Here is a 17,252-nt window from a genome sequence, read left to right on the forward strand (position 1 = left end):
GTGTCCCTAGCCTCTGTTCATCAGAGGATGGAGATGGATGGCAGGAGAGAGATCACTTGATCATTGCCTGTTAGCTTCACTCCCTCTCGGGCACCTGGCATTGGCCACTGTCGGTAGACAGATACTGGGCTAGATGGACCTTTGGTCTGACCCGGTACAGAGGTTCTTATGCTCTTATGAACTTAGCCCAGGTGTTTTTAATACAAATTATTACAATTAGCTTTTTCTATTATCTTACTCTATGTGCCAATGGCTACAATTGAATTTGCAGGTATTTATTACATAAATGATTGTAAAAGGCATGGGGACACTCAAAGTGGCATCAAAAAAGAGAGACTTGTCCCAAGATATATGCCTCGTTTTTCCCGAAATTAAGCCCACATTAATTTAATTAAAAGACTCGCATGGGCTTCAGTGGGACCAGGATTTGTCTCTTGATGCATATTCCCTGATAATCTATTTTCCTTTCCCTATATTAGTGTCTAGCATCACTGTTTAACCATTATACTGACAAACCAAGAGATACCAGGCTAGCCCAGTGGAGGGACAACATAAAAACTAGAAGCTTTAAGGCAGCCCAGATACCCCTTTCACCTTTGGACTGGGCAATGTAAATCAGCCTGCTGAATATCTTGCGCATCCGCGGCTTTAGAGCAAAGTTTTTTGCTCCCCCTGTGATGGAGATGACAAGGTTGGGATTTTTCAAGTGCCAGTGTTGAGTCATCAGATCATAGAGCATTTCAGAGTCTGTGTCGTAGGACAACCTGATGTACTTCAGTGAGAGAGGACACAATGCAGGGTTAGCAGCAATAAATGACAACAGAGTAATTCCATTTTGTCTCAAAGCGATGGCCTGGTTCCCCACTCCCTTGCCCTCCATGCAACCATTTATATCTAGACAAAATACAAAGCAGGTGTCAAAATGGTTCCATTAGGTGACATTTGTCACCCACATAGATTCATAGATTCATAGACTCTAGGACTGGAAGGGACCTCGAGAGGTCATCGAGTCCAGTCCCCTGCCCTCATGGCAGGACCAAATACTGCATTTACTGCATTGCACAGCAGTAAATGACCAAAGTGCAAAGCAATGGAGAATCAGGCCCAGTGTGTGTTTTCCAAACATCTGTTTTATGGCCTGTATTTTCCCCACTCCTAAGACACCTGAATAGAGATGGACTAAGTTTTTTCAAACAAATTTATTCAAAAAATGCAGTTTCAGCCAACCTGAAACTATTGGTGATTTTGATCCAATTAGTTTTGGTTGGGGGAAAAAGTTTTTTCAAGATCAGATTCAGATAAAGGATGTTTTCCCCTTTCTCTGCCCTTATAGTCTTTAGCCCAGCGGTTAGAGCACTTGCCTACAATATGAGACCCAGGTCTGAGTCCCCACTCTGGATCAGGAACTTGAACTCATATCATCTCCCTGTCAGGTGAACATCCTTATCATGAGGCTGTTGGCTAGTCCAGTGTGGGTGGCTCGCAATCTCTCCTACTGAAGCTGTTCCACTTGTATCAATTCTTAAATACTTATTGGGCCAGACAGAGAGAGAGAGAGTGTGCATGGCTCTGTGCATGGTGATTAAGGCTCTCACCTGAGAGGTAGCAGATGGGATTCAGATCTTCTCTCTGTTTGTGATTTACCCATGCATGAAGTCATCAGCTCTTAGGAAACTCCAACAGCATGTCTCCCCAGAAACATGGGCTACCACAACCACAACCCTGTTCTCTGTGCTCTACACTGGCTTCCCATGGAATACTCAGGCCTTGTCTAGACTAAAGGGAAAAGTCAATCTAAGCTACGCAATTTGAGTTACGTGAACAGTGCAATGTCCCTGAACATTATTAAGGTGTTACGAGATCTTCAGATATGGCCATCTGAACATTTAAAACTGGGCACAAGATCATCCAAAGGTCTTCTAAATCCATATTGAGCTGTGTGGAAAATGGGAATTTCCCTGCAAGAAACTTCATAAGAAAATATCTCAACTGAAATTTTTTAACCCAATTTTTTTTCCAATATTCCATAGAATTTTTGCATTTGAAACTGAATGAAAAAAAATTTCATTTCAAAACTATTTTGTTTCTAAATGAAATTTTTGTTTTGATTTTTGAATTTTTTTGGTTTCTTTTAAGGTTTTTACCCACTTGAAAATATGTGAATGTGGTAGGAGTGGTTAAAAATGTGGTAAAGTGGGGGGAAATTCATTCGTGACTGTTTCCCCAACTTTCTCCAGTTGGAAAAAACAAGAATTTCAAAACCAGTGTTTGTTCCCCAAAATATATATATCATTTCAGAAAAACAAATTTTTCTCCAAAAAGTACATTTAACCCTATTTTCCAACATTAAAACAGGTCATTTTTTTTAACAGCTCTGTTAAAACCTTAAATAAGTTGCCATTTTCCAAAATGCTCAGCACCCAGCTGTTCTCACTGGCTTGAAAAAAATCAGATTGCTTATTTAGGTACCTAACTTTAGGTTCCTCATGATCGAAAAATCTAAGCATCTTTTTTCCCCTTTGATTGTTTTGGCTTCTTTTTAATTATTCTAAATTTATTTTATAAAGGCTAATGCAAAAAGTCACAGGGCAGAACCCATTTATGGATAGGCTGGAGTTAAAATACCCGGTGTCAGCTGAGCAGTTACTCACCTTCCCTCTTTTCCCAAGATTTTCAAACTGAATGTCACCAAAAGCATCAGTGGGAAGTTCCTTTGTGTGTTTCCTATAACTCCATTTCTCGGTGTTATTTACCTGCGTTCCCTCTATATGTTGGCTTTTGGAATACCCACACTTACACAAGTTGTCCCTGCCAAGAAGAGTGAATAGAAAAAAGAAACAGATTAATATCTTTTGCCCAGAAAACAAATACTCTTTTCTTTCAGTGACTGATTGCATAATGACAACTAAGACTGGTGAGCAGCTTTTCCACTTGTATTTGACAAGTAGGTTGGCTGCACATTGTGCAACTACAATATTACAACTTGTGCTCGAATAAACAGAATACGTCTAAATGGAAATTTAAAGTTTTATTCTTGAACAAAACTGAGTAGTTACGGTACTTGGCCAGAAAGATGCACAAGGCCCAAGGTGAAATGTAACGTCTATAGCTGAGGTCTACGCAAGAGGGAAAGATTGAGGAAAACTAAAACTCAAAAGCTAACATGTATTTTCAAGTATTCATGTCATACAAACAAAACATATATTTAGTGCTCTAACTCTGTAACATTTCAGAAAGACCTCATCTTGTTTATGTACAAAATCCAACAAGTGTCAACACCTACTCTGCTCCATATTAGAGGGGCTCTGACCTTTTTCTTGTTGAGACAATGAGGGATTTTTAAATCCCTCTCCCTTTTGCCCTGCTTTGGCCAGATTGAAGCTCAGTTTCTTAGTGCCTTTCTGATGGTTTCCATATTAGTGTACTAACACCATAACATTTCTTTCTAAACAAAATCCCACCATGAGTCAGATGATGCCAATTTGAACTTAAGTCCCTTCACTATCTGAGGCCTATGACTTGGGGACTCCCAGTGATGACATCCCAGGATCATCTCAACATGTCTTGGTATCCACCACCGAGATGGATTGAAAAAACATATAAAAGTTACAGTATGTGACTCCTCTAGAGACAAACCCTATACACAGGGCACCAGGTTTTCACCACCACCCAAATTACATCATGTTCCAGAACCTCAGCTTTGCTTTTAATAAAAGAAAAACCTTGTTCTTATGGTTCTGAAGATTTCCTGTTTCATATTTCCAAGGTTATCAGTACAATGCAGTAAATCAATGCAATGCACATGGCACCCACCTGCATCTGCAGAAAGCTTTAAACAGTAACTCCAAAGGATGTGACCAGCTCCATTCATTTTATTCAAGGCTTTATGAACTCTGGTGTTTTCTAAGATGTATGGCGTTCAGCAATTCTGCCACAGAGTTGGCCATTTTGTTGCAGCCAGGAGCCCAGCATTTTGTTACAGACAGGACACAGCCCAGTATCTGCCTCTTGCTCTCCAACTTTCCTTACAAGGGAGTGTTATTGGATTACACTGCAGGCTTCCTGCATGGGTCCATGGTACCAGGCAATAGGGTTTATGGAGCTAAAGTTGGAGTCCAGTTTGCAGCCAAAGGAGCTGGAAGTGAAGGCTAGTGAGATGAGATACCTCGGTACCTGAGCCACTGAAGCTAACTACAAGGCCTCCTTTCTCTGGATGAGGATGGGTGTTCTGAGCTGGGCTACCTGGACCATATTGCAGAGAGTGAAAATCCAGGACAGTGAAAATGGGCTGCTTACAGTATAGAGGAAAAACCCATCCTTAGAAATAGTCACTGTCAAAAATAATCAGACATTTTTGGTCCATAAATATTTTCAACAATGGCCATAAGTGGTGGATAGGGGTGTGTAGGGGTGAGGGTGGGGGAGGGAGAAATAGGAATGAAGCGCATTTCATGGTAACAGAATATACTAACATTGCTTTGAAATTTAGGGGTGGGTGATGCAGAAATTGGTCCTAAGGTGATATGACATACACATGAGCTGTTTATAAATGTAGAAATGACCAGCTAAAAGCCTTTTTCTCTGAAACAATATATGTGAATTGCTATGGTGGGGCTGCAGACTGTGACCTCTATTCATAATGCTAAACAGCAGGACACAGGTGCTCATCTGATGCTAATGATATCTTTGAAAAATCAAAAAGTGAATGCCAGATATAATAGTGGCATCTCACCAAATATCATTGTGGAGTACAGTAGAATTCTGAAAGACAACAGACCAAACAGACTTTGAAGTGAAGACTTGAACAATTGCCTAGGTCTTTAGACTTGACCCGTAATCTGAGACCATGAAAATTAGTGTGACACGCTTAGCTGAAGCACACTTTAGAGCAGTGGTGGGCAACCTGCGGCCCATGAGGGTAACCTGATCACGGGCCGCAAGACATTTTGCTGACGTTGACCATCCACAGGCATGGACCCCAGCAACTCCCTGTGGCCGCGGTTCGCCGTTCCTGGCCAATGGGAGCTGCGGGGGGCCATGCCTGCAGACAGTCAACGTCAGCAAAACATCTCGCGGCCTGCAATCAGATTACTCTGGTGGGCCACTTGCGGCCTGTGGGCCGCAGGTTGTCCACCACTGCTTTAGAGGATATATCACAGCAAGACTTTTTAATGAGAGGATTCTAATGCGCTTCTCAGCAACACTGCCAGTTCAGGAAGATTAATTCGTTCTCTTACTCAAGAAATCCAAGTGTGCTCCAGACAAATAAGCCGGTGAGGTTTCGATGTTGTCCCGCATAAGCCAAAGATCTGGAAGAGACACTTGACCCCAACACCATTCAAACAGAGCTGTTTCGGACTGTTGGAAGTAGCTCCTACGGTAAGTCTGTATGAGCACGAAGCTAATGCAATGCAACCCATCTGGACTCCAACCTCCATTTTTGTGCTGTTCTCAAGAAGATACCTACAGTGGTCTGGCCATCTGTTGCCATATGTTTATAAAAGTGTTAACATCCCTGATCATCTGCAAGGTCTCTGAGGAGTTCTCTCAGAAGATGATTATGGACAAGAACATGTCATATATTCCTTTCTCTTCTGGACATATGAGAACACAGCACTGACTTCCTTCAGAAGAGCAGCTCAGTGCAGATAGGGAAGTTAAAATAAAGAAGGGGAAAAGGCTTTATGAACCCAGGGTTTCTAACACTCTGAAAGAACTGGATTGAAGATTAATAGCTTGCCTATTTCAGAATTCTAAAATGCTTCATAAATTCTCTAGGAATATAAAGTGCCGATGTGTTAGTTGGGAACTTTGATGAAAGACAACAATATATATTTTGTTCTCACACCAAGCAGGCACAGCCCTCTCTGGGATAGAACATGGCAGCTAGCCACATCTCTCTCTCCTAAAAGGAAGGGATGGACATGAGCTTTACAGAATGGAAATGCTGCAGTAATGTCTGATATTTTCCTCCTCAATTTGTAGGGGGAGAATCTGGTGAGAACCAGCTATCTGTCCTTTTTCCACCCTTCCCCAAAGCTGAATCCCTACAGAACTCCAACAAAGGGCTTCTCTGAGGTTATGGGAAAGCATGCTGCAGTTTATATGTAAGAGGAGAGGCTCCTGTGCCGAAGGGGAGCATGCAAGTCCTCACACATGCAACAGTTGGGTTTTGTTGCTGTACCAACAGGGGCGGCTCTAGGCACCAGCAAAGCAAGCACCTGCTTGGGGCAGCCCATTTGCCGGGCGGCATGGGAGCTGAGAACCAACAGGGGGCTCTGGGAGCTGTAGTTCCTTGGTTAGCTCCCTGCCTATAGAGCCAGCCCTGGAGTAGGGAAAGAACTACATTTCCCAGCATTCCCTGGCCACTACCAACTAGAAAGGAAGGAGGGGGACCTCATGGGCGCATGCGAGTGCATGTTGAATGGAAGGAGAACCATTTTAACGTTTCAAAAACACAGGACACTCCAGGAGGGAAATTCCCACCCTGCCAGCATCCACTTCCCTCCCGACTGCCCCCCCCCCCAGAAACCCAACCATCCAACCCCCTCATCCCTGATCACCTCTTCGCGGGACCCCTGCCCCTAACTGCCCCCCAGACCCCACCCCCATCTAAGCACTGCGCGTCCTTCCCATGATTGGCCCCTCCTCCCTGGGACCCCCACCCCCATCTAAGCCTCCTTCTCCTTGTTCCACAACTGCCCCCTCTGAGACCCCCCCACTTCCCCTTCAGGGACCACCCCCTAGGTGTCCCTGGACAAACCCTGGGACTCCATGCTTCAACGCTGCCTGTCCCTGACGGCCCCCCTGAAACTCTGACCCATCTAACTCCCCCTTCTCCTGCCCCTGACTTGCCCCCCCGAACCTCGTGGCCCCATCCAACCCCCGCGTCCCTGTCCCTGACTGCCCCCCCCGAACCCTTCCCCTTCTCCAATCCGCCCAGACCCCCCTTAGGTGTTGCACTCGACCAGGCGTGTCTGGCTCCGGCACAGCTCCAGCACACTGTTGGCACATACATGCTCTGTGCTCCCGCCGCAGAGCCCACAGTCCCTCCCCACACACCCACACCTAGCACCTGCCTTCCAGATTACGAACCACCTCAAATTCAGGAGTGTCAAGTCAGTTTGGAGCTGTTACTTTCATTTCTCCCAAATCAAATATAAAACTGAGTCCACTGTAATTTGCTGAGAAAAAGTAGGATAAATTGACCAGAGAATGGCTTCCCAGTGGTTATTAGGACTGGATATGGCTATTTCAACATCCAGTGCCTGTTTGTTTGCTGTTTATTTAAAAGGAAGACAGTGTGATACTGCCTTGGCAAAATTCCCCATAGAAAAGAAAGCAGTGGAAATGAACAAAAGATAATAAAAGGCACCTCAACTTTTCCTTCATTTATGGAGGCCAGTCTTATAATATGCATCCAGATATCCTCCAATCACACAAGCTGAAAATTGTTCCACTTTACTGCAGCTCTGTAACCATATGGGAACTAATCCTGTCTGTGTTTTGTGCACATCCAAAATTCCTGCTGAATGTCCCGCCCTGGGAGCAAGTTACCAGTGACCCAGGGCTGGGGCCGAAGGAGGGTGCTGGTGAGAACGGAAAGCCCAGGGCTGGGGCAGCAGGAGGTGTGTGTGGGGGGCACTGGTGGGGGGAAGGGGGAGAGCCCAGGACTGGGGGAGCAGGAGGTGTGGGGGGGGCACTGGTGGGGGGAAAGGGGAGAGCCCAGGGCTGGGGCAGCAGCAGAGCGGGGGGAGGGCACTGGTGTGGGGGAAAGGGGGAAGCCCAGCGCTGGGATGGCGGGGGAGGAGAGCCTAGGGCTGGGGCAGCAGGGAGTTGTGCGGGGGGGAGCCCAGAGCTGGGACAGGGGGCAGCCAACATTTTTTTTGCTTGGGGCGGCAAAAAAACTAGAGCTGAGCCTGTGTATCAATTATTAGCCAGTTCCTTCATTGCAGATTTGCCTTTAGGTGAGATGCAGCCGGGCTGGAAGACAAAGCTCGACCTATTCAGACTGGAAACACGGTGTACATTTTTAACAATGAGAGTGATTAACGAGATTCTCCATCACTGACAATCTTTAAATCAAGATTAGATGTTTTTCTACAAGATGAGCTCTAGGAATTATTTTGGGGAAATTCTCTGGCCTGTATTATATAGGATGCCAAACTAGATCATCATAATGGTCCCTTCTGCTCTTGGAACCTATGAAATTCCTGAGAGTTGTTGAATTTCTCTAGTAACTTAGTTTACACTAAACGTACGGTGTAAAGAGTGCCCTGAATGCTACTGGGGATGAAAGATTCTTTTATTGAGGCTCTTTTCAGCTCGTGTCTCGATTACTGCAGCCACCTTCTCTTTGTCCTTGACAAATGCAGTCTTGCCCCATTCATATCAATTCAGAATTCTGCTGCCAAGATCATTTTCCTAGCCTGTCGCTTTGCCTATATCACCCCTCTTTTTGCATCCCTCCACTGGCTCCCTCTTCTCTATCACACTGAACAGCAGCTTGCCCTCACTTTCAAGGCCCATCATGGCCCATCCCCACACTCTCTCATATCTCATCCACTATCGAGATGTTGACCACCATCTCTGATTGGTCCATGATACCAGCCTTAACCACCCGCTTGTTGAGTTTTCAAATAAGCACCTTCATATTTTCCCCTATGCTGCACCTCCTGGGGAGCTCCTCCCAAGGATCAACACCCGCAAAGCTATCTCATTATTTACCTTCAAAACCCTCTTTAAAACTCTCTGTTTCTGTGATAGCTACAAAAACTTGAGAACACCTAGGCCACAGCGGTGCTGAGACCACTGCCTATCATACTGACCAATACTGTCTCAGCATTTCCTTGTACTCCCCTTTCTGTCTGTATCCATCTGTTGTCTCTTGTTTTAGACTTCAACTGTAAGTTCTTTGAGGCAGGGAACATCTTTTGTTCTGGATTTGTACAGCACCCAGCACAATGGGGCCCTGGTCCATTCATTTCATTGAGATGCTTGCCAGTAAAATAATGTTACATCTGATCCACACAACATGACAACTGAATTTATTATTTCCCATAGGACTTGATGTTGGGACATTCAGCAACACCCAGTCAATCATTAGTGCCCTGTATATGCCTTGTCCCTTGACACCTGTTTCTTCATTCTGTACCCATGTCTATGCTATCCAGCTAGTTGTATACAAAAACTGGCATTTGAGAGCCGTGGAATCTGCTGGTGGGGAGCGAAGATGCCTGCTGGCGTGGTGCCCTTTTTCCCCCTCCCCCTTTTGCATGACAGCAGGGCTGGCCCACAACATTTTGGCACCTGAGGCGGGAAGCTCAAATGATGCCCCCATGCCCCCTCACTTGGACCAAAACTTTGAAAGGTCTCATATCTGCTTTCTTCCTATTCTACTCCTCTCATGGTACTGCTCTGCTACCTACCGCAGTAAAGGAGAACTAACAACTTAAAATGCTTTGTTCAAAACTTGTAAGTAACACTTAACTTTCAAAGGCCTGAACAGCAAATTTTCTTGTCTGCATAGTAAACACTGGCATTTTTATCTGTTTGAATAATCAAAGTGGTGCTTTCCGTGTCTTCTTGGTTCCAAAGATTTGAACTGCTTCCTGCTGAAGGTCCACAGTCTGGGCCAGCTCATGCTCTATTGAGATGGTTGCAAGGCCAATCAGCCTCTCCTGTGTCATGTTGGAGCGTTGATGTGTGTTTATTATATGTGTTCAGCTTGGAGAAGTTGCTTTCTGCACTGGCAGCTGTTACAGGAAGTGTTAGAAGTATGTGCAGAGCAACAAAAGCATTTGAAAAGAGGGTGGTCATCTTATTTGTGCACATATTGGAGTTGATCCTGCTGAAATGTATCTTGAAAGGGCTTTCAGTTCATCACCTAAATCACTCGCATCAATATTGTGCGTCATCTTGTGTCAACACTGTCTCTAGTGCCCTGCATTGCTGGTGTCGGTCTTCTTCAGATATAGTAAGGAATTTTGGAATATCATACAACATCCCAAATATACTGCTATGTTCCTTGAGCTGCATGAAATGTTCTTCAACTGACTGTATTGCACAATCTAGCACCTGGTTAAAGAATTCAACTTTGAATTGTTGTTCGGGGTCTCTTATGGGATTATCCTGTGCCTCATAATCAAAATGTCGTCTGCTTTAGTGACTCTTGTGTTCTTGAATGGATGGGAAAATAGCTTCAGTGTGAAGTTTTTGAGCCAACTTCTGTGCACTCTTCCGAACGTTTTGAAATCCCTCATCTGACCGGTAAGACTGTAGATATGACTTTGCTTTGTCCAGTTGTTCCATTGCTCCAGATATATGAAGGTCAACACCTTGGAGTCTCTTGCTTACTACATTTGTTTCAAACAGTATGTCATGCCACAACACTAAGCCACACAGCAATTTGAAGTTATGTTTCTGGTGATTCCATTTCCCTCTGCCACTGTTCTCCCACGAACAGTTCCTGTCATAGCATTATCCTCTATAATGGCAACTATGGCATCATCTATCTTCCCAGTTTGGTGTTTGATAGGCTTTATTGCCTCCACTCAACTTTCCCATCATGCGGCACTCAGTGGTTTCAGTGTCAGAGAGGATGTTCCCAGATGTTGCTTCAAAATTTGCCATCGATGAGATGATGCAGAGAAAAATTCATAGATGCTTTCAATTACATTAAAAAAATTCAGCAGCCTCACTAGAAGCTGATGCTGCATCACTGACCATCAATGAATGAGAACTGCATGAAACAAAAAAAGCTCGAGGATTTAATTCTCAGATCCACGTCTGCACTCCTCTGTTCTTTCCTCTCATGTTGGCACCATTATCGTAGCCTTGACCTCTCACCTCAGCTATCGCAATTCCCATAGCTTCCAGCTTTTAAAGAAGCACATTTGTCATATCAGCTCCTGTAGTATCATCAGTGTCAAATTCTAGATAATGCTTTGTGACAATCACCATTGCAGGGACATTTTCATTAGGTTCTGTTGTTACAAAACGCGCCATTAAAGTCATTTGTTCCGTATGGCTGATGTCAGGTATGCAGTCCAGAATAACAGAGTTATATCTTTCTGACTTCAAATCTGCCAAACTGTTTGACTTTTGTTGCCAGTAACTGTATGATCTCATTTTGAATTGTTTTTCCAAGGTAGAGGTGTGTGTAGATTTCTTGAGTGGTGACTCTTCTTTGATGCTCCTGGAGTACAGCATCAAACTCAGCTATCAGCTCCAAAATTTTAAGGAAGTTTCCATTGTTTGGCACATACAGCTGATCTGAAGTGCCATGCAGTGCTAGGTTTTGGGTAGCAAGCATTCTCACAATGGCTATAAGCCTTTTCAAAACATTTTTGCCAGTAAAGAGGCCCTGATGCAGTCTTCTTTTGATGCTAATCACCTATGGTGGCCTTTAACCTTAATCTCATCTCAAGCTCTTTCCACCTATGGAATGCTCTCTGGTGATTTGCTGCCTTTTCATGGCATGCCAGATTTCTAGCCAGATTTTTCCAGTCCTTTGTTCCTGTAGAACCCAATGTGGCTGGAACATTAAACTGGAAGAGAGTTTGCAACAAAAAACAGTATGCAGCATTCTGGGTTTTTGAGTACATAAGCCATGGCCTCTCCACTTTGTCACCATTGGGGATTTCACACCAGTAATGTGTTGGATGGAAACTTCTATTTTCATTGTCTTTTGGAGAACATGAAGTTTTTCACTTGCTGTGGCCCATGCAGTACAAGGAAGTCCCTCAGGCTACTGCTCAAGTGGGTCCACAGTCCTGGATCATCTAGACTTAAGGAACTAAACTCAGCAGCAGCTGTTTCTTGTGCCTCCACCACACTCTTCTCTGATCTACACTTTTCTTCAGGAATGTGCATGGTTACATCCATTTGAGATGGAGATATGGATGCTGCAGTAGCTGCCAGGTCACCTGCACTCTGACTAACTGGAAGATCAGGCATCTCCTCACCACTCGCATTCTCACTGGGGCCGGAAGGCTCACCGGGAACATTTGTGTCTCTGTATCTCAGGAGAGCTCTTTCCTGCTTAGATAGAAAAGCTTCTTTTGTTTTCTTTCTTTTTCTGAATGCTGCCCCAGAGGGGCGTTTTCTTCTTCCACTCATGGCTGCTGTTCTGTGCCAGCTATAGTGGCTGTGGAAGTAGAGCAAGAACTGACAGGGATTTCAAGGGGATTTCAAAGCAAACAGTACCCTCGGTGAGCAAGAGTCAGGCTAGCTGTAACCCTAATAACGCAAGACTTGTAGAAGCGAGGATTGTGTGAGGCGAGTGGGACAGAACTGTGTGAGAAGTTGTTGCGACCTGGTGTTAGATAAAGTATGGAATGTAGACTATAGTCTAAATAGAAGTGAGAAAAATAAGATATCAAGATGACCTATGTATAAACAAAATGTAACTGTTGCTCATTACTGTATGTAAGAAAAGGTATAAATGCTTGCTGTAATTGTTTACCTGTAGAGAGACCTGTTTAGCTCTCTGCCTCCACGAAATTGCTAGAGATAATAAAGTACCTGACTTGCTGCACCCAGTCAGAGAGTGAGAACTCTGTTTTTCTCTGACATGGCTCTGAGCACTCAATTGAAGGGAACAAATAAGCAGGCTGGTAGCAGAGCCTGAGTGAGGGAAGATATTAGTGTCTTAAGGGCCTAACTGGCTCCTACTACTTCAGTTGACTGTCTGTTCCCCTCAAGTGGGTTCAGGGAAGCAGCAGGATACAGGAAGCTCTCTAAGAAGCTGGTGTGAATCAGTCCAGGCTCCTGGGGCTGCTAGAGAGGTACATAAGAGGCGCCTCCTCCTCTCTTTCCCAGCAGCTCCTGCTGCTTTCTGTTATTCCCTCTCACCTTTTCTCCTGCCTGCCTGCCTGTTATGTCTCTTCTGCCCTCCTTCCTCCAGCACAGCACTCCACTAGCTCTGTGCATCTAGAGCAGAGAGAATACATATGCACCGGCACCAGATGCAATTTTCTACACTCTGGGTCCTAGTGGCACCTCCCTACAACACACACACAGTCTGGCACCTGAGGCGGCCACCTCAGTACGCCTCATGGTAAGGCCAGCCCTGCATGACAGCCCCAACTTTGACTGAATTATTCAAACTCACTTTCCAGAGTAGACTAGACTGGAGGCCTTCTCTCTCCTCCCATCCAGAGTGTTGGAGGGCAGAGGAAAATCTGCCATTCCAACTTCTTAAGCATACCCAGAGCTGTATCTGGCCTCCCCCTGGATCATGACCAGAACACAGGGAAGATGACTAGAGAAGAGGATAAAAGAAAAAGATTGAAGGCAAAAGTGCAACTTAGAAGATGACGGTGCACAAGCAAGTGCACTGGCAGTTCCCCAAAACCCTAATGCTGGCGTTGACTGTTATTTCATTACGTTGCTCTCGACCAGCACTACCTCCCGCTCCTGTAAAAAGCAAAGGTCAGAGTATTTGCTTACATTGACTTGGCGTCTCTCGTGAAGAAGACACATTCTCTCTTCTTAAAATGTTCTTGAATGAAGGTGACCAAATCCTTTGGGGGAAAATTAGAGGGAAAAGTTTTAGCTCAGCACTGCAAACTGTTTAAAGTCAGCACAGGTCCCTTACACTGGCATTTAAAGGAAAACTGCAGCGATTCATTGTAATTCATTTGTTCGCAATGTAGCGTTAGGGTCAGTGTGGGCGCAGCAGTACAGGAGGACGGCAGGCGATAGCTAAATCCTTTAACTACAATAAAAATATTAAAACAAGAACTTTAAAAAATATTAATGAATAACTATCAGAATGTCCTAGTAGGCCTTGTTTAGATCAGGAAAAAGGTGTTTTTAACAACATGATGAGATGAGCATCAAAGCAAACAGCTCTTGCATTGTCCCTTAATCCCGCGCTGGGGACAGGTGTAATGCCGACAGACCCCAGTCGTTGGTGGGCAGGATCGAACTGGGGACCTCTGGAGCTTAGTGCATGCACCTCTAGTGCATGAGCTAAAAGCCAACTAGCTTTTAGCTAAGGCTGTAGAGCAGACTCATTTTCTCTCTCTCTAAGTGGTCTCGATGCCACTAGACAGGACAGAACACTACACCCAGAAGGTGTGTGGGTTACACTTGCTCACATTTAGGAACATGGCTTCATCTTCCTATTTGCTCTCTAGGAGCTCTGTTGGTTTAACCCAGCATATTCATACAGCAAACATCCCAATTACTAGGTCAATATCAAGAAGTCACAGAGCAGTCCCCACTTCTACCACAATTCTGAACACCACTCAGCACCTAGTGTAGACCCGGTTTAACACCTTTAGAAATGTTATGGGATCACAGTTAACCATACCTGCTAAATGGTGTTTAAAATCGTATTGCCAACATTCCAAACAAACCCTTTTTTCCCCTTAGCCCCTACCAAAAGAGATGCCAGCTCCACTTGCTATTTTAATCTAACCCAGCACGCCCCAGTAGGACATTAAGTCTCTCGAGTCAAACCCCAGTGGAATTCAGATTGTTTTAAGGTAATTTCCAATTCTAATTTAATAATTAAACTCTGCTAAATTAAACACACCAAGTGTTTAAACACTGCAATAGACTTTGCCTTAGGATGATTGGAAGCTCTCCGATATGCAGCTGTTTCTATGGAAATGTTAATTCTTTTGCACCTAATTTGCCTCCAGAGACTAAAAAAATGGGAGCTTCCTATCTGATCATGAAATGATTTTATTTGTCTTTTATTTACTCTTATTTGTTTAGGGCTAGAACGTGGTGTGGACTGTGCTGGCTCCGGACATGGAAGGGGAGACTGATTGCACCCTGCCCTGTAGGCTCCTGCACAGCCTCCCCTGGCCTTAAGCGCTGGCACTCATACCTGAACAAATGGGCAGAGATTTGGCAGAACCTTGCCCAGACCCACACATCAGCCAGGATGAGGGAAGTAGCAGGTTGCTACCATTGTGGATGAGTAGCAAAGTTACTCCCCACCAGGAACAAAAGGAGGGAATTCACATCCCTCTGAAGTACAGTTTATTTCCTTGCTGCATGTGCCCCACACACAGGCACTGCAGCCTGTAGCAGTTTACTTCCCTGTGCGACTAGTTCTATGAAAATCTGAATCTTTTCAGTGAAGTGGAGTTCTCCTTTATCCATATGAGAGTTCTCAAAGGCACAGCCTGTTTGGGGCCTTTTTGTGCAGCTGCTGCTAACGGTGGAGTTTAATCTTGATCAGGAAAGAAGCCTGGATACAAATTTTACTGCAAATAAAGATTTACATTCCTAAGCACTTGGAAAGACCTCAAGTCTGACGTGTTTCAAACCAAGAGATCCATATATATATAAAAATCGACTTTGTATAAAACGTCATTTTTATTCAAAAGTGGGCCAAACCAAAGCCACGCAGTCCTGAACATCCCGAGTCTACGGGAGGAGGAGGAGGGACAGAATCCAAACACAGGCCCCATGTCACATTTTGCAGCTGCCCCCTGCCTATAAGCCAAACCAAAACCTGGATCTGAACACATTTCAGTTGGGGGCATTCTGAATCCAGACTTGGGGCCAACTGAAATAGCTTGGGCCCATCTCAAAAATTATTTCGTTTGCACTGTTCCATTTCAGACACCTGCCCATTTCATGAGACAAGTTCATCCTCTTGGTTTTAGATGCTCCTGGTCCCTGCCCGTATAGGAACCTAAAGGACATCTGAAATATATGGGAGATCTGCTACTTATACTTCAAAGTATAGTGCTCTTTCAAAGATGATACTATTCACCGAAGCAAAAAGCTAATAAGATTTTACATTAATAATTCATCATTTTGGCAGTATGAAAACTAGTGTATGGGATACCCCCAAGCTCACACTTGTTAGGAGTCCATCTGCAGCCGCCCACAGCACCCAGGCTCCAAAGTCCATTGCCTTGCAAGGATTTTTTAAACCCATGAAAAGTGAGTGTAACATACAACTACTCTGATCGGGTAACTCCACAAAGTGCAAGGCAGCGGAAGGTCAGAGCCAATGAGTCTTGATTGGCATGAAGGAAAAATCCCTGGAATCCAGGATGTGCGGCGAGGAGGAGGAGGGTGGTGCTTTAATTCTCATTTCTGGACATCTAGTTTCAAGTGGTAAATTAGGTCATGATTCATTCTAATTTACCTGTGTCCGTAATGGAAATCTACCCAAACAATTTGGAAGCGTTCTATCGCTGCTCACAGAAGGTCCAGAACTGGGATAAAGTCTTCAAAAAAAATGTTCTAGCATTCTGTGACACTGACCTACCTACTACATCTTACAGTAGCTTTAGAGGCCATTGGCTATAGAATAGAACAGTATTTTTCTTTAAGGAAAAAGTGCTGCAAGCCCATTATACATCTTCCTCCTTGTGTATGAAACTAATTCACTGTGGCAGAGTTCCAAGTGAGACTACACCCACGCACGTACCATGGAAATGCATTGTGCCCGTTACTTACACTGTCATTGTACGACACATCTGTGCTGTGAGATATACTGGAGTAAAGCACTTTTGAACCTTCCAAAGTGCCATTTCTTCTGTTTCTCATGGTGCCCATGCAAACCTAAAGCAGCCACCTGTGGGGGGAGAGAAAGATTTTGGGGATCAACATTAGTGTTAGCCTTCAAAAATTTGATCACACCTGGTGCTTTGGGTTCCAGTAAAATCCTGTATTAGTGCCTTCGTTATTCTAGCTGGTTTTTAGAATGTGAAATACAATATCTAAAAAACCCCAAAGTCCTCATGCCAGAGTACTGAAAGAAACAGGTATTCCTCCCAGGACTCACTTAACACCTTTAGGCAAAGGAAGTGTGTAATATATTCCATAGCGTATAGATGTAGAGATGCTGAAATTTCAGCATGTTGGGCAGTCTTGTAGTAATTCACATAATGTGGCGCCTAGAGGTCCCACCAGAGATTGAAGCCTTGTTGTGTCACTAGGTACTGTACAGTTGCTGCACCAAAAAGTTTACTGTCTAATCAGACAAAAGGAATTATTCTTACATAAATATTCTAAGGCACAGAGAGATCAAAGAGTTTGCTTAACTTCACAGAGGAGGTGCATGGAGGCAGAAACTGAAACCCGATCTCTTCAATCTTAATCCCGCTATTTAACAAGAATACCCTTCCTCGCCTGGGTTTCTGACAATCTTCTCTGATATCTATAATGAAAAGATATTTAATGGTTTCATTCTAGTCTGTCTTCATCATAAAAATTACTGCATTAATATGCTACATCTAAGCATAATTCACGGATCTAGTCAGAAGGACCTA

The 17,252-nt window shown here is 44.3% G+C and overlaps 1 protein-coding gene across 1 annotated transcript in view; it reads right to left on the reverse strand.

Moving 5' to 3' along the window:
- The window catches only part of TRPM8 (transient receptor potential cation channel subfamily M member 8), a 91,221-nt gene extending 74,676 nt beyond the window's left edge, over positions 1-16,545 (reverse strand). The window contains exons 1-4 of the mRNA XM_032771508.2: positions 16,438-16,545; positions 13,453-13,526; positions 2,652-2,808; positions 595-772 (exon numbers count right to left, since the gene is read on the reverse strand). Coding sequence (XP_032627399.1) covers positions 595-772; positions 2,652-2,808; positions 13,453-13,526; positions 16,438-16,536 — 508 coding nt within the window. The 5' untranslated portion in view covers positions 16,537-16,545. The remainder of the gene's footprint in view (positions 1-594; positions 773-2,651; positions 2,809-13,452; positions 13,527-16,437) is intronic.
- Positions 16,546-17,252: the final 707 nt, after the last annotated feature.

This window comes from Chelonoidis abingdonii, chromosome 10, assembly GCF_003597395.2.
Source record: "Chelonoidis abingdonii isolate Lonesome George chromosome 10, CheloAbing_2.0, whole genome shotgun sequence".
In the NCBI taxonomy this organism is placed as follows: Eukaryota; Metazoa; Chordata; order Testudines; family Testudinidae; genus Chelonoidis; species Chelonoidis abingdonii.